The sequence below is a fragment of the Pezoporus occidentalis genome, unplaced genomic scaffold (assembly GCF_034315485.1).
Source record: "Pezoporus occidentalis ecotype Australia unplaced genomic scaffold, CSIRO_AGI_Poc_V1 ctg188, whole genome shotgun sequence".
In the NCBI taxonomy this organism is placed as follows: Eukaryota; Metazoa; Chordata; class Aves; order Psittaciformes; family Psittacidae; genus Pezoporus; species Pezoporus occidentalis.
In genome coordinates, this window is record NW_026913726.1 from 901030 (window position 1) to 924677 (window position 23648).

The 23648-nt window shown below is 44.2% G+C and overlaps 1 protein-coding gene across 8 annotated transcripts in view; it reads right to left on the reverse strand.

Annotated features, from left to right (window-relative positions):
• The window catches only part of LRRC7 (leucine rich repeat containing 7), a 160662-nt gene that overhangs the window by 25914 nt on the left and 111100 nt on the right, over positions 1 to 23648 (reverse strand). For 6 of the 8 annotated variants that reach the window (XM_062616111.1, XM_062616112.1, XM_062616110.1 and 3 more), the window contains 6 exons: positions 19871 to 20000; positions 19120 to 19235; positions 10989 to 11058; positions 9020 to 9119; positions 8262 to 8386; positions 2815 to 3015 (listed from right to left, as the gene is read on the reverse strand). In XM_062616111.1, coding sequence (XP_062472095.1) covers positions 2815 to 3015; positions 8262 to 8386; positions 9020 to 9119; positions 10989 to 11058; positions 19120 to 19235; positions 19871 to 20000 — 742 coding nt within the window. Of the gene's footprint in view, positions 1 to 2814; positions 3016 to 8261; positions 8387 to 9019; positions 9120 to 10987; positions 11059 to 15397; positions 15487 to 19119; positions 19236 to 19870; positions 20001 to 23648 lie in introns of those variants that run through there. The other 2 variants (XM_062616113.1, XR_009964307.1) reach the window with 2 other exon arrangements.

Consider the following 23648-nt stretch of genomic DNA (forward strand, 5'->3'; position numbering starts at 1 on the left):
CACACCGAGTTATCCCAGGCTCTCTTTTGTCCAAAATGCACATCTTGCAACATAAAAGACATCAGGACATTCATTCTTAGGACAATGAAGATGTTTATTTTAATACAAGAGATTGTTTGCCCATTAGAACTGCAGGTGGAGGATGACACAGGGGGGTTGAAATGCAGCTTCTTACTCATTTCTAATGCTTCCTTTACTTATGTAGAGACAGTTTTGTGAAGAGATGTGTAAATTAATTGCAAGGCAAACCAAAAGTGATCAGAAAAGAAACCAGCTTTGGCCTCTGAGCATGAAAAGTGAGCAGTGCACCTGAAATCAAATTTCCTTGTTATTAGAAACTGTCTTCAGCCTAAATCTACATCAGAACACACCTGCAGTTTCAAACTGCATTTAACTCGAGGCTTGAGATCATGTCTCCTAATTATCTGCAAAGCAAATGGAGCTTAATTACGTTTTATTTAACGTGTTATAACTGAAATCATGATAATATTATTCACAAAATCATTCACCCTTTTCCCAGCTTCTCATACCTCCTCTTTATCCTCACGCAGGAAGCCAAAGGGAGCAAAATGCATGCAGCATCCTGTTTTACAGCCACAACATCCTCCCAGCGCCGTTACTTGCGTGAATGACAAGAACACTTTTTTCTCTTCTTTAGTTGAGGAGGTAGTTGTGTAACTAATCCAGATGGTCCTAGAGGTCCCTTCCGCCCTGGTGTTCTATGATACTAGTCTTGATTGAGTATCAGGGATATTAAGATCTTGATAAAGTCCCACCATCTTCACTATTACAATATCAGAAGATGAAAAAATAAATCTTCACTTATCTGCTGGCAATAGCCATGAGCTTACATCAGTTGCTCATGGTAGCAATTTCAGTAGGAAACTGCAATCACATCATTTAATTGCACTTCAGGAGTTACTGCAGCCTCTTCAGCAATTCAACTGCTTTTATAGAATGCTTTCTGTGATGCCCATGAACATTCCCAGGAAAACCAGACAGGACTATCTTCCTGTTGCAAAAGGGAATGCGTTGCTGTCAAAGAATGAAATGTAAGAAGGAAATTTGCCTTCACCCTTTTCTGTGTTAGAAAACAGCCTGCATAACACAAGCATCTCACAGTAACTATAGTATTTTATGGTGTTTCTGCAATTTACTTGCTCCTTACACCTCCATAACAGAGGCTTCAGTGTGCAAGCACAAGACACTTCTGTGGCTCAGTAATGTTTTAGTTTAACAATTGAACATCCAGTTGAACTGTACTAAACATTTAGTTTAGGCTGTAGTAAATCAGTGCAGCCACCTCCTTCTGAAACCACAGCCACAAGACCAACCACCCAATGTCTTTGTCAGACAACACTGATCCAAATGCCACAGAGGTAATATGTTCACAGCAGGGATAATTCAAACCTGCAGAAAGCTGGGAAGAATATTGAAGTTCAAAAGTGACATGATACAAAATCCATTGCATGTATTCAGCAACAACAGCAGAACACGTCGATGCTCACACCACAGGTCATAAGCTGGCTCAAAGGCCAGATTTACCAGTAAGAAAGGATTTAAAGAGTCGAAAGGAATAATGGTGGAACTTAGGATTTCAAATCTAGATAAAAACATGAATGATTTCAGTATTTTAGCTTGAAGGACTAATCAAAACTGTGCCTAGATTTGGAGAAAGTCTTCTGAAGCCATCTTGAAGAGAAAACTTATGATTTTAGTTTGCCTGGGTTTTTTTCCTAGGAAATGCAGTGTAAATGAAACACAAGGCCCTGACAGAGCAGCTACAGCAACTGCTGAATATGGAAGAACAGCCAACCCACGTTGAGGCTATGGGGAATTGAGGAAGAAAGATTCCTGCACACACAACGAGCCAGAGCCAGGGATATTTCAAGGACAATGAATTCAGCATAATGTGTAACTAGCAGAGGAGTGACAAGTTAATGTGATCATTTCTTTTCCTCATTTCTTTCTTTTCAACATGAAGACTTCATCAAGATTTTCAAGGTGCTCTTGTAGACCTGCCCGAGCTTTTAAACTACGAGTGCGTGCTGCCAGGGTAAGAGATTCCCCTTAGTTACAAACTGTGCCTGCGCAGAGCAAGTCGTTAGTGTGAACCTTAATGAGTATGTGCCCGCTGAGCTGAAGCTTCAGCTGCTCGTAGCAGCTTTGCACAAGTCTGCAGCGCTCAGGAATTCACCTTTCAGTGACTGCATTCACGTTACAAGTGAAGATATTGTTACTACACACACTGGCAAACATACCAAGGGCTATATTCTGCAACCTCTTTTAAGTCCCCTCCGTGCAGGGGAAACCTGATCCAAAGCTCCCTGCGGCTGAAGCAGCACTCCTGCTGACTCCATTCGCTTGCGACAAGGTCCCTGGCTATCTATCCACTAACACAGCGTGAATAGAAGCAGCAGAACCTAATAGCATCGTGAGGTCAGACGGAACAAACTGATTTGCCTGCAACATATCTGACACAGAAATGCACTTACTGAAGTCTGAGATGTAAATGACGACCAGGCCCATTCTCCTCCTAATCTGCAAGCCATATCCCTACAATTTAGGACAGTGCTCGTATGTATCAGTAGCTAAATTCAGATCTAAGTAGATTTAAACCCCAAAATTCAGTCTGATAAACTGCAGAGTTTTGGGAAAACCAGAGACGGGATATAAACCTAAATTACAAGTTACAGAATGAAACGAGGAGCTCTTAGGCATGAAGTTCACAGCAGATGCAGCATATCACTGGAGGGAGTTATGTGAGAACCTCATTTTGAACTCTGGAGAGGAACAACGATCCTTTTACATTACCTCCACTGAAATCTCCTTTGGTGCCATGGGCCACTTGTGCTCATACTTGTCTTTCACAGTTTGGTCACTGTTGGCGGTTGGTGCTGCGTTCTCAGGCCGTACTCCATGGCTTGTTTTGCCCACCAGATTTTGAACTGATTTTACCATATTCTTTAAATCCTCCGGGTATGGAGTGGGATAACGTTTTAGATTTATTTCAACCTGAACATTCATAAAAAGAATTAAAGCACAAATACAAAATGAAAACAGCATGCAAACGAAAACCATGGTTACAGTACTATGGCTAAGTGCAAATCCCTCGAATCTTTAATTATCTCTTTGAGGTAATGTGCTGCAAACAGCTATCTTCATGGAGCTTTTGTACTGAAATTTGCTCTCGGTTACACTATGTCAACCTGTAATGGAATTTCAGTGACATAAAATAATGGATGGGAATGATTCCCTATAAGCCCATCTTGTGCCCTGTGGGAGTACTGTAGTTTAATTGTACATTTTGCTTGAGAGTACTGACATATTAAACCACACCTTTGAAAAACAGCACTGGTGTAAATGCAGAATTAATTATAACTGTGTTCAGTGTTCTGAATTCATCTGAATTATCTATGGCAGCTGAGAACAGACTCTGATCTACCGGGAGCTATTTGCTCTTTGCTGTACAAGTGTGTCTTACTCTTTTCTCATACAAGAAAACAGACTCAAACCACGACAGAGAAGTCACCCAAATGGTGCTTCGAGTGACTGACAGACCTACAGATTTGCCCGAAAGCTCCACATTTACATCTATAATTTTTATCACTCAGAAGCAGAGAAACATCGTATTCCCCAAGTGCAAAGCGATGCTAATTTGAAGACAACTCTACAAAATCTCAGGGCCGAGGGAAGGGGGAGGAGCAGCTGAGAAGGCCCCTGGGTGCCGTCACCCCATCACCTGCAAAGACATCACACTGCCAGCAAATTGCTCTGAGGAGATGGTGCAGCAAATGCCCACATCAGCAGCGATCCAAGCAGGACAGATGACACACGTGATGCTGACCTCTCCGTACACCTCCTGCACTACGGACCTATTTGGTCTGCTGAACGTCGTCCCACCTCGTCGTGAGAAGAGATGCTGAGGAAACTGAAGTGTACATCCAAACAAAGCATTACCCTGGCAAGGCTGCCTGGGCTGCACAGAGAGTGTGGGCACCTATAGGTCTGTCCCTTGAGCCCTACCTCAGATGCTTCCCTCTCAGCATAGGGCCCTCTGCTCCTCAAGAGCATCTCCTGCCCTCCCCACTGCAAACCTGTCCTATGTCCACCAAAGCTATGAAAGATGGTTGTGGCTTCACGTGGGATTCACAGGGGCACCAGAAAGCCCACCCTGTGGAGCAGCAAGGCTGAGCACATGCACTGGCCACCACACACAGGCAGCTGAAGCACAGCTGGTGCTGGCTGAGCTCAGTGCTCTCTGAGCGCCTGAATGTGGGGTGGAAATGCAATAAAATCCTTAAACGGGGTAAACTTCCAGCTCCCAGTGCACGCCAGGATAACTGCTCCCAGTTATGAGGCTGTGAAAGTTGAAATCACCCCACATTTACAATGTGATAAGTGTCGGGAAGCGTTTACTACAAAGAAGCTTTTGCCTCATTGTGTATGTAAGATCAGCCAGGGGAGCTTACTTTTGATAGCTCACTGTTATAGCTGCTGGAATTTAAATTCCTAAAGAGCAGGGAAAACTGTAATTTGGGATTCCAATGAGCACGGGCTGTTCATAGGAAGAGTTTAGAAGCAAAAGCATGATCGATTTGGAAAATAAAACTGTATGAAATACTCGCATACGATTCTGAACCACAACCAAATAAACAGTACAGAGAATTGATTCTGACATGACTTTAACATAAAATGTTACAATGTATGACTGTGATGCCATATGTCGAGAAGGAATTTCAACAGAAAATAATAAATTAAGTCTGTAAAGTGTTACTAAAGCTCTGGTTGATTTACGGTTGAAAGAAATCCTGTTTCCACGTGGCCTAATGAGGCAACTGCTTTTTCCCAGGGTTAGGACTGTGATTGAAGGGTAAGGTCTGCAGACAGAGCCTGCTGAAAGCCAAGCCACAGGGCAAGTTCTCACTTGTACTAGGCAAGGAAGAATTAACTGAAAGGTTTTCCTGAGATAGACAAGTCACAGGCAGGGATTTCAGCAAGAGTTTTGTACCACTGTATTAATATTAAACAGTGAATGTCTCACGTGGCAGCGGTGGAAGGGGGGATAGCCACTGAATGCAGATATTTTGATCAGTGATTTAGATTTATCATTAGAGGAAATCTGTACTCCCTGTCGACACAGCTCTCGCTTGTTTAACACTACATCAAAAGGAGCATGACCCTGAGAGAGAATTTTCAAATTCAAAATTCTTGATGGAAGAAGATACTGAGCAATTTCGGTTACCAAATAAATCTGCTTTAACCTATAGCTGCCTGAGAGTTCAGTTTCAGCTAGGAAAAGATCAAAAGTGAAAACTATGCATGCTATAAAACACCACTGATGTCTGTGGTTACTGCCTGGTGACAGTTTAAATTAACCTTCAAATTCATCCCATAAAGGTCAGGTAAAACTGCTAAGAACATACATGTTAAAACCTCCCTTTGACCTATGGCCACACCGGGATGGTGTGACACACACCGAGTCCTCAGAAGGTTCCAGCAATTACCTCTACTCACAGGCTGATGGACAGCTCGGTCAACTCCTTACAACACCCTCATGCTCATTTGTATCTAGAGCTGTCCTGGGTTCAGCAGTAGCAGTCATTTTTGTCCTTCTCAGTAGCTGGTGCAGTGCTGTGGTTTTGACTTTCAGCCTGGGAACAGTGCTGATAACACCGATGGTTTTAGTTGCTGCTCAGTAAGGTTTACTCTGACCAAGGACTTTGTGAGCCTCATGCTCTGCCAGGGAGGAGGGGAAGCCAGGAGGAAGCAGAGACAGGACACCTGACCCAAACTGACCAAAGAGGTATTCCATACCACAGCACATCATGCCCAGGATGTACACTGGGAGCAGTTACCCGGAAGGGTTGGATCACTGCTCGGTCAGGCTGGGTATCGGTTGGCGGGTGGTGAGCAGTTGTATTCTCTCCCTTTGTTATTTCCCTTATCATTGTTATCATTGATGGTAGCAGCAGTGGTTTGTGTTATACCTCAGTTACTGGACTGCTCTTATCTCAACCCGTGGGAGTTACATTCTTTAGATTCTCCTCCCTATCCCTCTGGAAGAGGAGGGGAGGAAAGGGGAGGAGGGGGGTGAGAGAGAGACTGAGTGGCTGAGTTGCCAGCTGGGTTAAACCATGACAAGAGCTGAGCTGACACTGCTGGGAAAGAGCATGCACACACCAGAAGGATGTAAATAAACATTTCTATCTTATTCATAGTCACTGATTTTGAGGTCATTTTTTCATGGCTTGGGCAAAAAGGCTCTTTTCCATGATAGGGAAAATCCCCCCCACACTTCCAATGGGAAAGCCTTTCACAGCCTGGCGAGATTTCCCAGGTTTGAACAGTATTAGGTCTCTACTCACAGTTTTTACCCACTGCAGGTATTTCTGGGTACACACAGTGAGGTACCAGAGAAGAGAGAAGCTCTCTTCAAGGTACACAGACAGGAGAAAATACCTGATCAGCTCCTAGCTCCCTGCTTTGCTTTTCATTTAATAATTCTGCTCCATCTAAGCAATAAGTACAGCATCAGCTGCAGATTAGTGGCTTGAACTGATGAGAAGACATTAGGATCATTATCCAAGGCCAGTTTGGATGGGGTTCCTGCTCTAGTGGAAAGTGTTCCTGCCCGTGGTAGGGGGTTGGAACTGGAGGAGCTTTAAGCTCCCTTCCAACCCAAACCATTCCATGATTCTCTGATTTTGGAGGAGAGGAACATTGGATTTTATGTGGGAATAGAAGAATCTCATCCAGAAACAGACTCACGGTCTACAACACTGGTTTATGCCCACTCCCTATGGATGAGAGGGAGAACAGGTAAGAACCACCACTACCAGAGCACCCATTGCACCCCCAGCAGCTCCAGGGCCTGGGATCACACCACACAGAGACATCTGCTCGCAGCATGGCCACGGGCCAGCTATTCTTGATAAGTCCTGTTTCCAGGAAACCTGGAAGCGTGGTGCTGTGCCTCTGCTTCCCTGCTCTCCATGCAGCAGATGGCAGCATTTGAACTGACGTAGGGGAACAGCTCAGTGCATGAAGGAGTTACTGATTCTACACGAACAGTTTACTCAGAGGAGACATTTGTTTCAGCCATTCACAGTGTTCTGAAATATATTAAACCCCAAACGGCTAAGTGATGTAATTCATACATTACATTCCAATATTTAAACTAACACTAGCAAATACCATACAATACAATTAAATTCCTCTATCATCTTGCAAAGATTCCCAGATGCTGTTTTCCTTATATGACCCATAAACCGGCAATTCAGCTGGGGTACACTTTCAGTTTAATCCCTTTATTGTGAGGCAAAGGTTGTGTTTGGGCTTCTTTCTCTGCTTTATTAAAGCAGCAGAGTCTGTTATCCCTGGTTACAAGAGTTGGATGAAAATTCCTTGATTGGGAAGAATACTAAAAAGGAAAAATCCAAGATTTCCAAGAAGATCTAAATGGGATGTTAAATAACTGTTAATAATGGTATTGCTCATTTGAAAAGGAAAATATGATTTAAACCTCCTCACAGGATTTTTGTCCCTGGCAATACATTTGATGTTGGGTATCTTCCCACAGGTAAAAATGTGCAGTGTTTAAGCGTTTGATCTGGGGTAATTCCTCTATATTATTCAAGAAATGGAAATTTTCATGCCATATGCATGTAGCTGGTCCTGACAATGTCCTTCTGACAAGCTTTATGATTATGGACTCTACTGAAAACTCTGGAATTACCCTGATTTCAGATAACTGAAGGAGGATACTCATGTTTTGATCTTCATTTATGTTAGGTTACAAACCTGATGAGACCGACCCTCTCCACTGCACATCCCCATGTACCCCTGTGAAGCTGCAAAGATCTCACTGACTTCGAGAGGAACATGGAATCCCCTGTGTGATCTGATTATTCCTCAGGAACCAGGTGGCGGGACAGGAATTCCAAGTCTCCCAACCTTCTCTGTTATCCTTGTCTGCGTGACAAAACGCCCTGCACAGCAGGAACCCGACATGAGGGCTATGGGCCTGAGCTGACGTGTGGAAGCGAAGCGGTGCTGTCTAGACAGCAATAGCAAAAGCAGAACTGGTGCTGTGAACTTTAGGGAGAGCAGCCATGCTATTCCTCCTCAACCGCTGTACTTCAAACACGGTGATGAGTACTTTCTAGGTATTTAGAACTCAAACCCAGCTCAATCCAAGATCTGCAGCTTGGACCCTGTCCATACTATGTGAATTCCAGAATAAATCAAATAGAACTTACCTTGACTTTCCCTGCATTTTCCTCCTCTTCCTTTTTTTCTTCAAATTCAAAGGCAACAGTCATACGTTGCTGTCTCTGCTCCTCCCACAAAGTAGGGTTAAAACTATCACTGTCTGACTGGAAATCTACAGTTAAATTGCAAAGAGCCATTAGTGCACCCAGCACAAGACTGGAAATGATCTAACAGACATGCCCTTAGTTGATCCTGTCATCTTGGGTTATTGCCTTAGAACTGCTGAGGGGGGGAAGTGAGAGTAGTAACCCATAACCCATTACAAACAGTGCTTAAGCTTTAAACTGAAGTGAGAGCGATGGGGAGCAACAGGGTTTTGATGCAGGTCTGGAGTGGAGGGATGTATGAAAGCTCCTTCAGATGGGTCCAGTGGCCCCGCAGGTTGAGCCTGCTCTGACCGCGTGCCCATCTGCATGGCAGCAAGGAGTATCTTAGCGTTTCTGTCCCATGCACACCCAATTCCCAAGTTCAGATTGTTCCTACAAAGCCATTCTGCTGACGGTAGAGAAGTGCTGAGGAAAATGTAAATCTGATGGGCTGAGAGTAAAGGATCTGTAAACATGATTCCGTTGGGTATGACAAAACACACACCGGTATGTGTGCACCACCGGCTTTGTGCGTCAGAAGAGACACACACACACAGAACCAGGTCTGAAACCCCTTCTTTTCCCTCCCGCTGCTCTTTCCTCCACTATCTGCACAAGCTCTGCTCCTGCCTCTGTGGGCAGAGCTGATGGCGTTTTACCTTCATCGCTGCGGGGTTGCTGGGGAAACATGTAGTTAGTCAGAACTCGCTGCTTTGTTTCGGGGTGAGCCTCGGTTTGCAGCGGAATGAGGGCCTTGGACTGCACAGAAAGGCAAAACAGAGAACTGTTAATTCACAGCATGTGCGTGGAGAGGAGATTTAGCACTTGATAAATAGAAAATACAAGATTAACTGAAATTCCACATGAAAACAAACATCTCTGTGGACTAAACCAAGTATCACTTTGGTGGAAAAGCCTCCCCTCCCATTCCTCACTTCTGGAATTCCTACCAGGATCAACAGAATAAGCCCATCAATCAGAAATACTGACTGCACATTCAGTCATTCCATGGAGGAAGCTGAAGGCCCAGTGGAGCAGAGCTGCAGCTACACAGTTACAACACCCACTCTGGTCTATTTAAAGCTAGGGCTAACGAGGAGAAGATTCATGATGGTTATTAGTTCATCTGAGGGCAGAACTGGTGCAAGATACTGGAGAATTTACATGGAGGCACTCTGACTATTGAGATGTTACTGCTGTGTCTTGCTTCAGCTGATGTAAGGGGCTTTGGGCAAGGGGGAATGGCTTGAAGCTGCCAAAGGGAGACTGAGATGAGCTCTTAGGCAGAAGCTCTTCCCTGTGAGGGTGCTGAGGCGCTGGCACAGGGTGCCCAGAGAAGCTGTGGCTGCCCCATCCCTGGCAGTGTTCAAGGCCAGGTTGGACACAGGGGCTTGGAGCAAGCTGCTCTAGTGGAAGGGGTCCCTGCCCGTGGCAGGGGTTGGAGCTGGAGGAGCTTTAAGGTCCCTTCCAACACAAACCAGGCTGGGGTTCTGTGCTTTTTTATTACCCCTCCACCTAATCTCCCCTCCCTCCAGCTGTAACATTTTTTGCTTAGCTATAGAATCAAGAAGTACACAGAAGGAGCAGTGCAGTAAGCAGCACCAGTGTAAACCTACTGACTGCCATGCTCTTGGCTTTGCTGTGATGTGAGGGCCTGGCTGAATGGTGTGCCCTGGCCAGGAGTCAGCAGGAATGTCATCTGATGTCTGGACAACGGAACCTCCCCATCTGCTGGGCTCTGCTTCCATGAGGGCTTTTTCATGTGGATAAAAGGATGGACTCATTTCTGCTAGTATGACAACTGGCCCCTGAAGAATTAACCTCATCAACCGCAGCTAAAGAGCTGTAATACCTGACTATGAGCGTTATTGCAAAGTGGGAACAATGAGATTATGAGACTGTGTTGAGATTATTAAAACCTGTTAGGTAATGTCAAACGTGTCTTTGTGCAAATGGAGTTTTTCTCCATTTAGGGTTAAATTATAGAGTTGCAAAATGATTCTATCCATCAGTCCTGGCGAGGGTCGGGACTTATTTCAGTGCTGAGATGCTGGTTGAACCGTTCCATTTCTCAGTGTTGCATAAGCTGCATCATTTGTTTTAAAATAGAATCCAAAGAACGCATAGCTTTGGAACAAAGAAAGGCAAACTTAAATGTAAAAGGAACTTAAATGAGAGTTTTCTCCAAAACAAGCCTCAGAGTTCTGGTGCATCTTTTACATATTTAAACTCCCATTGACTTTAATGGAGTTTAAAGTATGCAGCAATGGGAGCGTGGACAAGGGAAAGGGAAAAGGCAGATGACGAGAGGCACCGATGGAGTAAAGGATGGAAATTTTGATAATGAGTTCTTACCTCTTGAATTCCTATTTACAAAACGCCCCCTTGTACTTTTGGCCTCAGAGAAGCTTAGCTAAATGCAAGTGATAAATCCTGCAAAGGGGATCTCTCCAAGTTAATAAATGACAGCCAGAGGAATCCAGACCTTGATATGAAAGCATAAAGCCGGACTGGGAGCAACTACTTGTAAAATTCTCCTACAATCCTGTATTAAATTACAGGTTTCATCTCCAGCCCTGGCTAAGACCCTGAGTTAGTGAAGAAAATACGAGTACCCAAAGTCATTACCTGGTTGTCAGAGAGCCACAAAGCTGCAAGCTCTTTGAGCTTTGTAAAAGTGAAGGGTAAATTCTTCAGCCTGTGAACGATAATATTGGAACCGCATGAATCCATTTGCACTATAGTTTCTTTCAAAGCTCTGTATGTAGCACGTTTATCTTGACCATGCTGAGATTGCTCTGATTCCATCTCTTTATATTCTCTCGCTTTTTAAGAAAATACAATTGCTTATTTAAGGCCTTCCAGATTTGGAATCTAAAACTACTGACATCATACCCTAAAAGTGTTAAGGAGATACCAATATTTTGCCTTGGCTGTAAGGTAACCAAAGTTACAGCTTCTAGTACAGCCAACAGGAAAAATCTTGGTCCCAGGGAGACTTAGAGGAAAGACCTGACAGTTTTCAGGTAACAGAAATCCTTCTATTGGACATTTACATTTTGGAACAGAAATAATCTGAACTTACTGAAAATTCCTTTTTGCAGAAATGTTAGGAAAACGATTAAAATATTATAAATATTCAGAGTGAACCTAAATGCCAAAATTAAATGAAGCAGGAATAAAAAAAACCCTTTCAGTTATACATGTAAATGCATTTCCTAAGAGTGATCTGAATGTAGGAGTGGGGACAGGATGACTTAATCCTTGTGGAAGCTTCACTCAGGTTTTCCCCACTAATTCTGAACATCTTTTTACATCTTGGTCTGTGCCAACACCAGAGTGTCCTGACCACACACTGACACTGACCCATCTTAGTGTTAGGGACAGTGAAGGAGCTGGAGGACTGTAGGAAGAATTGGACTGACCAGAGGACTGCCTACAAAGACAAAAGCTAAATGTGATTGAACAGCAAGAAAAGAGGAAAAGCCCTTTCCTGAGAGTCAGACACCCCATGCTACGGAAAGAAAAGCTCTTACAGAGCTGTTCACTCACACCTCAGGTAAGGGTGGCATCGTGCTGCCCCACGTGCAGGGCATCCTCATCATAATCCATTGCCATCTCCCATCAAACCACCAAAACCACTCCTGCAGCCTTCTGCACATTAAAACCTCCCCATACTTTTGGGACATAGGCACCTCATGAGCTTTTCCACCACTGCCTCTCTGCAGTGCTTTGAAACTGTGCCCATTCCGGAATGTGTAGGTGTATTTTTACCACAAAGTCATTACCTCTGAAGATAGTGTTATTTCAGTGTTATTGCTGTGGAACACTGCACTACGGACACTCTTTATATACCCAGGTTACAAGTTTAAGCTTTAATAGTTAACATAACGATTCTTAAATAGTGTTTAACCATGTGTTTAATGCAGAGCTTTTTTCTGCATAAAAAGAGAGGAACTTTGGCTTTTCAATTGGTACCGTTATTTCTATACATTTTAGGATTCAGTACCACTAACATAAGTTTCAAAATTCAACAGAAGCCTCTGTCTGCAGATGTTACTGGTGGTGGTTCAATGCACTCAAGTTGAGAAGTGTGTACCAAAGGGAGAAGCCAAGCTGGTGAGCTTGCTCCAGAAATGGTGTGCGGCAAGGGGATCTCCAAGCTGGTTTTCCACTTCCATACTCAAACAAAACACAGAATTAGTTATTTTTAATTCTTCTTCGTCAGTAAGCCTGGATACCCCTTTTTAAGCATCTGAAAAGGCCAGATTTTAAGGAGTCTTCAAAGGAAGAAATCCCCAAATAGAGCTCAAAGAATGAGGGCACCCAAAATCATGGGTGGTTTTGGAAAATGCTCAGCCGAGATATGCCCCAGCCTCTTTGACTAACTGCAATTTGGTTTTGAGAACTAAGACTGCTTCATAAATCATGTGCTGTAGGAACATCTCACCCTCATCTGTACTGCCAGTGCTCCTGCAAGCACTCTGACCTTCGCCAACAAATGAATTACCAAGTGATTTCATGCTCTACCCTGGGTCAAAACAAGGCCCTTGATAACTGGCACTTACACTGCATTAGTTTAACCATGAAAGGGAAATACATCAATGTTTTTCCAGCTTCATCAGTCAAAACAAGGATACACCACAGCTATAGAGGATCTCAAACATTAGTTCTGCATGGACGTAGGTTGATTGCTTCTCCATCCTCTAGGCCAGATCCTACTTGCTATAAATCAGCATAACCTGCTGATTTCAAAGAGCTAGCTCCCATCATCCTCAGTAAAGGATTTGGCCTCCTCTGAAGAGAGAAATTTTCATCAGTAACTGAGAAAAAGCAATTAATCTGCACTGCTTCCATTGCTCTTGCACATTATCTGTAGTCAGTACAGAGAAATAAAACTTTCTGGCTGTGCTGTTCAACAGAGAGCATTTCTTTTATGCTGAGATGCTGAAACTCCTCACTAGACAGCTTGGGAAACCACGTATGTCATTATTTTTATCAATCTAAGGGAAAATATATTCACAGAACTAAATGAAACTCTAATTGGTGCAGAGATAGCTAATCAAGAAGATGGCCAAATCAAATTGAATTAGAAATCAAAGGCAAACTAGGCTGTAGCAAACTGACTTGCTCTGACTGCGACTGGTATTTTATCCAGCCTGAATAAAGGACCTTTGCATGGGGCCGTTTCTCTACCAGAAGGCTTGACAGAGCAAGGGCAGCAGTCAGGATGGGGAACAGGATGGACAGAAACATGGTCACAGAGCCTACACCCTTCCTTCAGGCATCAGCCCTATGATGTCCTGAAACATAAAGTCCACGGGAAAACAGTACCTCTGATTGCTCAGGACAATGGCACCAGTTCCAACTGGCACCTGCTGGGTGTGCTCCCTTGCATGAGCAACAGTTCCATTCCTCTGCAATGCTTTCATGGCTAATAAGTTCAGTTTGCAATCTTTTACACTGGTTTGTAAAGAGAGCTGAAACCGTGATAGCCAAATCAAAGGAAACTCTGAGTGCTGTAGAGATCACCTGTGTGCCCCATCCCTGGCAGTGTTCAAAGCCAGGCTGGACACAGGGGCTTGGAGCAAGCTGCTCTAGTGGAAGGGGTCCCTGCCCATGGCAGGGGTTGGAACTGGATAAGTTTAAGGCCCCTTCCAATCCAAACCAGTCTGGGATTCCACGATTCATACTAATTCAGTTAAACTACAGGTTAAATCACATATGCTACTGGCAAATGAAAATGTTTTAAAGTTAGCAATAAAAATCCTTCTTTTAAGGTAAATCTTGATGCACCAACTGATTTTGCAGGGAAACAACTGTCCCCAGTAACAGTCTGGAAACAATTGAGATGTCAATGCTCATTTATAGTGTTTAATCATCACATTGAATATGTTTACTTATGAGAAAAAAAAGGAGAAGAAATGTCCCCCAAAGTTCCTCAGGTGAATAAAATCAAACCCACCCCAGCACACTTTTTGACATGACTCCCCCAAACGTTAAACCACTGTATCATATGACTCCACAACCTCAGGGAAGCTACACATCAGTGTGTTACACTGGTCTGGAGTGAGGAACTCAGTATAATTCCATCATTAATCCCAGAATATACCTTCTGCATAATTTGTTACATTCTTAAGGGTTAGAGACTTTAAAAATATTATTCATGGGGCACAAGCAAAGGAAAGAAAATGTCATTGATGCTGCGTAAATATAGAAACCATCAAATGTTGATATTTGAGGGGTCTCACGGGGCAAAGGTGGTCTTGGCTTTTGCTGAAGCCTCCTGACGGACATAACTTGAACTTCTCTGTCCTGATAATAATTATTTTTCTCATAGTTTTGCAAAATAACCCACTACATATCTGTACCAGGTACTGCATTTTTGTTATGTGCTAAGTAACCCAGCTCAGAGGACGGGAAAGGTTTCCCCTGATTGTTACGCTGGGTAACATAAATGTACAAAGAGCTTATGGGAAATACCTTCTAGATTCATCGATGCACACATCATACTTCAGTGGCATTCAGAAAGACTTCTTAATAATAAACCAAACATGGAAAATTCATGTGCAAACATGTTGAAAACTGGTCATTACAAGCAGCATCACCAGTCAGTCAGCGGAGCCCAGAGACAGTTGTGCTTGTGACAGTCCTCCAAGGGAGCTCTCAGCAAATTGGTAATAACAGGGTTTTCAGAGTGGGGAAGTTTGAAAGAGCATGATTTATATTAACCCATCAATATACTGCTCATAAAACCACTGTGGACATACATGGCCAGCAGTGACCACCTCTTTGGCAATGAGCAATACTGTACAATTGGACATCTAGCCAGAAAAAGAAGAGGTACACCAGGGAATAGCCTTGTTTTGAATGGGTCATGTCATCTGAGGACCTTTTTTTGTCTAACTTCTGTGGGTGAGATTCAGAGCAGCAACTGAGTTCTGACCCCAGGACAGAAGCAGTGCAAATACAGAAAGGTGATGATTCTTTGAGCTCTTCTTTAAGCACAATCTAAAACTAAAAGAAAGGTTACTTACCAGTAACCGATGCTCTTTGAGAAGTGTAGCCCAAATGTACATTCTAACAATTCTACCTCTCAATCACAGGACTCATACCTGGAAGGACTCTGAGGAGAGAGGAGAAGCAGATGGAAGACAAATGTATATGTGGACTACACATTGTGAAGAACACCGGTTACTGGTAAGACATCGTTTGAATGAATCCCATGTGTACTCTAACAGTGACTGAATCCAAGCAGCTACCCCCAGGGACTCATTACGTGCCGGAGGTCTTGGTATCTTTTGTACAAGTAGCAACTGCACAACTACTTATCAAATGCTGCATCGGATCTTGAAGCACTGGAGTAGTGTTATGGCTGGCAAAGGCCAGGATGAACCTCCAGGTAGCTGCATTGCAAGTACCTGGAGCCAAAACTTCCCTGACTGCAGAAGGTGAAGCTCCCCAAGCTCTGGGTGCTTGCACACTAACCCTCCTTAGGCTCCACCTTCAGCAAGTCAGGATTGAACCCATCACTGCCTTTTAATGTGTAGAGGCAACAGAATATTGCATTTCCCAGAGATGAAGAGGGTTGAAAAGGTTTGGACCTGTAAAGATCAAAGGAGAAAGGACTCCCAGCTATGGAGATGGGGAGTATAGATACAGCCTTAGAGTGTATGGCATGGGAAAGAAAAGCTGGGTCTATTTCCCTGGTTAAAATGGAATTCTAATGTGAATATTTGAAGAATGTCCTGGAATTAAATCAGCTTCTGGTGAGTTTCAATAGCAAAGTCCATCTTACAGTGATGGGGGCCTTCGGGAGATACTGAACACGAGTGAAAGTTTGTAGTAGCCAAAATCATTGTCCATCCAGGCTACTAGCAGAGTCATGGGGATAAAGACAATGGCGTAAGAGGCTAATGGATACACAAGTGCACCATTTATGGCCACAGCTTACACATGAGAGGTGAAATCTGGCATGTGATGAAGTAGATGACCCTGAGGTATCATTCACTGGGATGAACCTCCAGGGGACAGATACCCAAGCACTGTGTTCCCTTTGTAAAACTACACATCCATGACAAGAGTCTGTTCCCTCTGCGAGAGAAATAATGTGCAAAGATGCCAAGGAGCCCATCACCATGGGGTGAAGCACATGCACTGGACCCCTGGCTCTAGAACTGCCTTTCTGTTCTGCTTGTGTGTCTGTCTCCTCTTCCAAGGGGTATCCAGGAGAAGAGCTGGGGTGCTCTACCTCCTCTGTCACAGGTGAAGCAGAGGGGCAAAACTGGTGTAGTGACATGGAAAGGTTCCTAGCAACAAGCAGAGGCCAAGTATGCTCCTTATTATCATGGACATGTGGACTCATTCAAGGAAAGAATGGATATTGCCTTAATGCTGGTATGAATGGGAAACTGGGAAACCAGAAAAGTAAAAACAATGTAAAACCCCAGCATTAAGATGGTATCTGAACTTTGTCCAAGCCTCTGGAGCCAAAAAACTGGAACTTTGACTTCATTAAAATGGGGATGTCCATAACAGCAGCATTATCACAGTGTCCCAGCAGGGCAACATTTAACCTCAGCCAGAACAGGTATCAACGAAGAGTAAAAATTTATTCCCCAAACCCCTACAGAAAAGCACATGAGACAGTTCATGCAGGTTTAAAGGCTGAAGGCCTTCATTCTGAGTTAGCTCCTATCTCCCCTAGCCTAGACTCTGCTCTCCCACTAGTTATTCAATGCTTACATCTCGCTGTGCAGCTTTTCAGGTTGCCTTGAGAGAGCAACTTCTCACCCCAACAGGCAAAGGTCCTGTTCTCATGTTTGCCAGGCTCAATGGTGAGGAACTCAGCCACAAAGAGTGTCATGAAATGAACACAAGAATGATTGCTTCTTCCTTTTTCAGTGAGATAAATCAGCTCAGTGATGCATCCAGTGAGCCCTGAGCAAGTGTAAGGGCAGATGCAGGGCTACCAGCCAGCACTGAAGGGCGGGTGGGAAGGGCAGCAGCCCATTCCACCCCATGGAATATCACATCAGCAGGATGCTGGCCCTGGTAATTACCTTCCTCCACAGTGGAAATCCCAATCCTCTCTTAGACCTGGGTAGATGGGGACAAAGGAAGGTGGAGCAGGGTTGCTGCTGTGGTGGCATCCATCTGTCAGGTCAGCTTGGTTGGAAGCCCTGCCTGGTACTACCACCTCCAGTGCCTCATCCCAGCAGTAAACCACCTCCTCCCTCTCAGCAATTACACATGAAGACATGAGCCTGAAATCAGGAACTGGCCTGGCTTGAAAGTTACTTGGCCAAAAACAAGGAAAAAAAAAGAAAGCAAAACAAAAAACCACACAATTTTTCTGCTTCCTCAACACGCATTCATGGCACAGGTTTGTAAAGAGGTCAGAGTGATCCAGGACAGGTTGGATTCATGTGCCAGCAAACACACCCTGCAGTGCTACTCCTTGAAGTCCCCCAAGACCCCAAACCAGCGTTGTCCTGCTGCCTCCCCACTTCTCCATCACCCTGTGCCTCCTCCTGTGTGCTGGCCACGCAACAGCAAAGTGGACCAGCCCCTGGAGACATCATCTGAAACTTCACCATGCTTGTGAGAGGCTCCTCTCATCTGTACCATGCACGCATCCGAGATCACTGTGCACCTCAACAGGATCACAGCAGGACAGGACAGGGTACATGGGTGCAGAACAGTCAAGGGAAGCCTCAGTGCCTATGCTGGCACCAGCCTGACTGACACTAAAGGCTGTAAAGACAAAGGCACAAACCTACACTGCTGTGGGGACAGACCGATGGGACAGTGCTCCCTGGCCCTGAGGAAGCACTGGGATCTGAAACCCCAGATCAATGACCCAAGGTTTGATTCTGGCATTTGGACGGTTTCGACACGAACTAAAGTTTAACTTTGTGTTCTGGTCCATACCTCATGTATTTTATGATACACAATTGCAATGCTGAAAACCATCAAAGGGAATGAAGCAAATAACTTCAAACCAATATATTACAGCGATTTCTACATGACTTCATTTGTATTTTATGCTTAAATTTCAGCAGTCAAACTGCTGACAGAACATAGATACAGATGTGGGAAGTCCTTCCCCTGGTTTTTACCGAGTATGGATGACAGTACTGGAAACAAAACAGCATTTGCACATCCTATGCTGCACTACTGAGCAAACCTGTGCTTCTGCGGTTATACTGAAAATTAAAGTATCCTTAGAACATACACGTGTATGAAGTTTAAGGAAAAGTCTGATCTGTGACATGGGGTGGGGGTCAAGAAAGGCTCACTTAAGGATTCCATTTCTCAGGAATAGCATGTGAAGAGGAACCTAGTCTTTCCCAAAACCTTTGCTGAAGGAGGTACAAAGTTTTCTCTTGCTTTCAGCAGAGGCAGGATAACAGGATAACATGCCAGTGTGCCTGCATTTCATGAGTCCCTATGCACCAGCTTGTCACAGTGGTTTAATCATTCAATATTACAAAGTTGTATACAATTTTGGAGCCAAATATCACACTTCCACATGGAAACAGCAGGAGATAAAAGAAGTAAACAGGCTTTAATCTGTTAAAACACACTGAAACCCAGATCTTGGCCCCATTCAAGTTTGGCAGTGGAACTAAGACCAAACCACAGAGATTAAAGAAAATAAATCAAGGTTTCTTTCCTTATAGTTTAAATAATCATAAATATAATTCTTATATTAGTAAAGTCTCAGAGTGGCTTAGAAGAATTATGTGAACTGTACCTGTTATCACTCAGATTTAACACTCGCAGCTTCTGCATCTGCCCAATTTCATCAGGGAGGAATTCCAGCTTGTTGGAGCGCAGAGACATCACCGTCACGTTTTTACAGCTCCCGATCTAGAGGGGTGGAAAACGCAAGATATCAGGATCCCTGCTGTGGCAAAATTCATTACCACTAAACTTTGGTGTTGGGAGGTGACCAGAAACACAGCAAATAGAGAATGCAGTCCTAAAGCAATGTCCTCCCTCAGCCAGTAACATCAGGGAAACGCCAGCGCTGCCTGCACTACCCTGAGGGACACTCTCACCTTTACATGAATTTACCAATTGTTTTACTGTTTCACTATTGAGTATGCAAGAGCACTGAGTACCTAAGTATGTATTTAGATTGGATCTAAGGAAGAAGTTCTTTCCTGTGAGGGTGGTGAGGCACTGGAATGGGTTGCCCAGGGAGGTTGTGAATGCTCCATCCCTGGCAGTGTTCAAGGCCAGGTTGGACAGAGCTTTGGGTGAGATGGTTTAGTGTGAGGTGTCCCTGCCCATGGCAGGGGGGTTGGAACTGGGTGATCTTAAGGTCCTTTCCAACCCTAACTGTTCTATCATTCTATGATTCTTCTGAGTAGGTAAGAACATGCTTCTTCCACGCTGGGCAGAAGCAATTGCTTGAAGAGATGTTTTGTCTAAATAGGGATGAAATCTTGGCCCTACCACAAACACTTCAAGGTGTAAATTAAACAGAATCAGCTTCTCACTTCTCTGGGCAGCTCAGGAAGGAAATTCTCATCCACAGCCAAAGTCCTCAGGTTGTGAAGGTAGCCGATGGTGGAAGGTAGAGACTCCAACTCATTACAGCTGCAGTCAAATTCTTCTAATAAAGACAAACTGAAAGAGGAATTACACTTGTTAGATGCTGTACAAAGACAAAAATGAACAAACTAGAACCTCTGAAAGTTGTAAAGCATCACACTGTTACAGACACCATGCCCTGAAGAAGTAATGTTTCGTGCAAATTTCCCTAAAAGTCTATAATAATGTGATTTTAGGAACACTTTTCATCAGTCTTATCCAATGAGGCAGTTTAAGAAAGACCACTTGGCTTGCTCACATCATCATTCTTACTTTCTGTAGTGAGGGTGTTTTTCAACTACTTCAAACAGCGAACAAGGCAATTCCTACTCAGCCCTGCCCTGGGCAGCCTGTTCCAATGCCTGAGCACCCTCTGGGGCAGGAATTGTTCCTCAGCTCCATCTAAACCTGCCCTGGGGCAGCTTGAGGCCGGTTCCTCTTGTCCCATCCCTTGTTCCTTGGGAGCAGAGCCCAGCCACCTACTGCCACCACCACAGCCATATCACCCTTACATTACAGTTACAGCTGAATCCCTTACAGCAAAGACTAATTTCAGCTACTACTTAAAACATCAAATCTCTTTCAAGTGCTTGTTGTTTCTAAGGACAACAGCTACTATTACATTATGAATATTCTCAGCCAAGATCAATGACAGCTGTTTGTTTATTTGGGCTTTTTGCTTTTAAGGGAGTTAAACTGGGAGAAAATGAGGCATAGCTGTGCAGTCTATGTATGCATCATCTCCAAAGTGATACTGGGCTGTTTCAGGTCATCCTAATACAGATCAGTGGTGACAAAAAAGATGAACTGGGATCTAAATGCTGTGAAGTATCTCAGCCTCTTGTAGATGGACACGGCTTTTGTCTCAGCATGTGCCTCTCTTACATGCTGAGAGCTGACTAGAAAGTGCTCTTGAAAGGGTATTTGATGGCAAGGACTGAAACAAAGCAGACCAAAGACATCTTCAGACACTCAAGTTCAAAAATCTCCAATTTGGTCTTGTATCCCTTTCCCTAGATTGTATTTCCTGTATTCTGTCAAGTTGGGAATAGAAAGAGGTCTGACCCGATGATCAGTGCTTGAACCAGCCCATCCACTGCTGCTCTGGTATGGAACAGCCCCAGTAGTGCTTCTCAGCCCTTCAGGACCCTGTCCTACCAGGCCCTCAGCCCCTGGGATGCTCTGGGGGGTTTGCTTTTCCCAGGAGACAAAAGGTATCAGGCAACACTTACCTATCAGTCTTACTTTGGGGACTAAAAATCAACAGTTTGCCCTCTGCTAGTGCAAATAACACACAGAGGAGTATATATATGCACAATACATGTTATAGAAGCATGCAATGGTTTGTGTTGAAGGGACCTTAAAGCTCCTCCAGCTCCGACCCCTGCCACGGGCAGGGACCCCTTCCACTAGAGCAGCTTGCTCCAAGCCCCTGTGTCCAACCTGGCCTTGAGCACTGCCAGGGCTGGGGCAGCCACAGCTTCTCTGGGCACCCTGTGCCAGCGCCTCAGCACCCTCACAGGGAAGAGCTTCTGCCTTAGACCCAACCTAAATCTCCCCTCTTTAAGTTTGAACTCGTTCCCCCTTGTCCTGTTCACTACAGTCCCTGATGAAGAGATATATTATATATTTACTATATATATATACACATATATATGAAATACAGAGATATTACATATATATTCTGATCATACACACACACACATATAAAAACTCTGAATATCTTAAAAACTTAGGCTGGATATAAAATTTCTTCAAATGAATGCTGCACTGCTCCTTCAGCTCACGGAATACAAGTTTGGTGGCCCAGCACAAATGCCATCATTCCTTGCTTCTGCCCCATTTTTCTGCTCCATATCTACTGCCGTTACAGTAAGATTAAATGGCAAGCAACTGTTTCTTCCTCAGTGTTTGTCACCCCCCCTGTGCACTGACAATGGGACTCCATGCCCGAAAGATAGTCTGGGATTTTTCCAAACGTTTTGGTAGATGTGATGCAAAGCTCACCTTTGCTCAGTCAGATCTTGATGGGTCACAGCTGCAGGGCTGGGCCTTTGCTGCATCTCTAAGTTACCTTTATTCCAGTCTCTTGATTTAGAAAAAGGACTTTCAGCCTTCAAACGTTGGGAAATAGCAAAGCAGAAGTAGCTTTTCCTAGCAGGGAATTCTCAGAACTCGCCTCTAATTGCTGTATTTCAATAGGCTGAAAAGCCACAGTGCTTAGTGAAAGAGATGCATGGAACATATCCAAGAGCTCTGCCAGGATTTGGGTTTAGCTTTTCTTTAATAAAGCTTTGTACCCACCACAGTTTATTTCAATGGAGATACAAAACAATTCCAGTAAAGGCAAAAGTCTGTCACGTTTACCTACTTCATACAGAATGCGTGCTCAACGGGGGGGAAGTCCAACTGGAAAGCTTGGTGCATTGTGGGACACACACGTTTTAACTTCTACTGATGAGAACACAACCAGAAGAGCTTGAAAACAGATAAGCTAATTGAGAACTACCATGTTCCGATGGCAATGAGAAACCCAGACATGCTGAGCTCTAACTGGAGCAGCTTCCCTGGCAGCGAAGAATGACTTCACCAGACAACAGAATTCTATGTGAAGGGAATTGTCTGGCACAGACATTCTCAGCTTCTTGCCTTCCTGATGGAATGAGCAAGCAAATGAAGGTGGCCACAAAACCAACCAGCGTGAAACTGGATTTTATCCCTGTAACTACCATGGCCAAGAAAATAACACACTTCAGAAAGTGGTTTTTCATTCATCACGGATTGGGCATGAAAGTAAGTTGACAATAGCAGCTATAATACCAACAATGCTAATTTAGCTAAATACCATTAACCTTACTGTCTCCTTGGACTAAATTCAGATCATTCTTGACAGGTTTAAAGGCAGACTAAAATCAGACATGGACCTGCTGTTCAGTCTGGCACCCACTGAAATGAGGCAGGTCACAGGACATACACTGACGTAGACGAGGAATATTTTTAGACAGATGAGCAGAGAGGGATTCATGGAGAACGATGACTGCCATGGACCCAAGGGTAGTTCCAGTCCATCTCAGTCCCATTCCATGCAGTCACAGACCTTTTCTCCCAACAGCCACAGTACCCAGGTGACTGCCGCAGTAGCCTAAATCCTTAGTTACACCCGCTAATTCTCCAGCATCAGGCAAAAGGAATTTTGCAGACTTGGGAATACAAGTTTGCACTTTCATTTGCAGCATCTGGTGCTGTCAGACACGGTACAGCCTAGACACATACACAAAGCACTTCTCTAACTGCACGCTGGCTCTTGACCTGCTGCACCGTTACCTACGGATGGGTTGTGACTTCCCTCGTGACACTCTCCCACTCACCAAAGGGAAGCAGGGACATTCCTTCACCAGGTCCTGTAGGTAAAATCTCCAGTCTGTGTCCAACTTGGAATCCCCTGATTTGAGGTAGAAGTTTAGGTCTGCTGTGCATAGTATCTTACAGGGTCCAACTATAAATGCTGCTTACATTTAAAGGCTTGCCCTTTGAACAAGACTGCCAAAAATGAGGGTGGTGGCTCCCTGTGAGCAACACTGACAGTGGCAAAGTGCTTTGTGTCTCATCAGGAAATTGGTCCCTTGAGGGAGAGTTCCCTCCTCCACATTGCTAATCTTTGTGTGACAACAATGTACTCTGCAG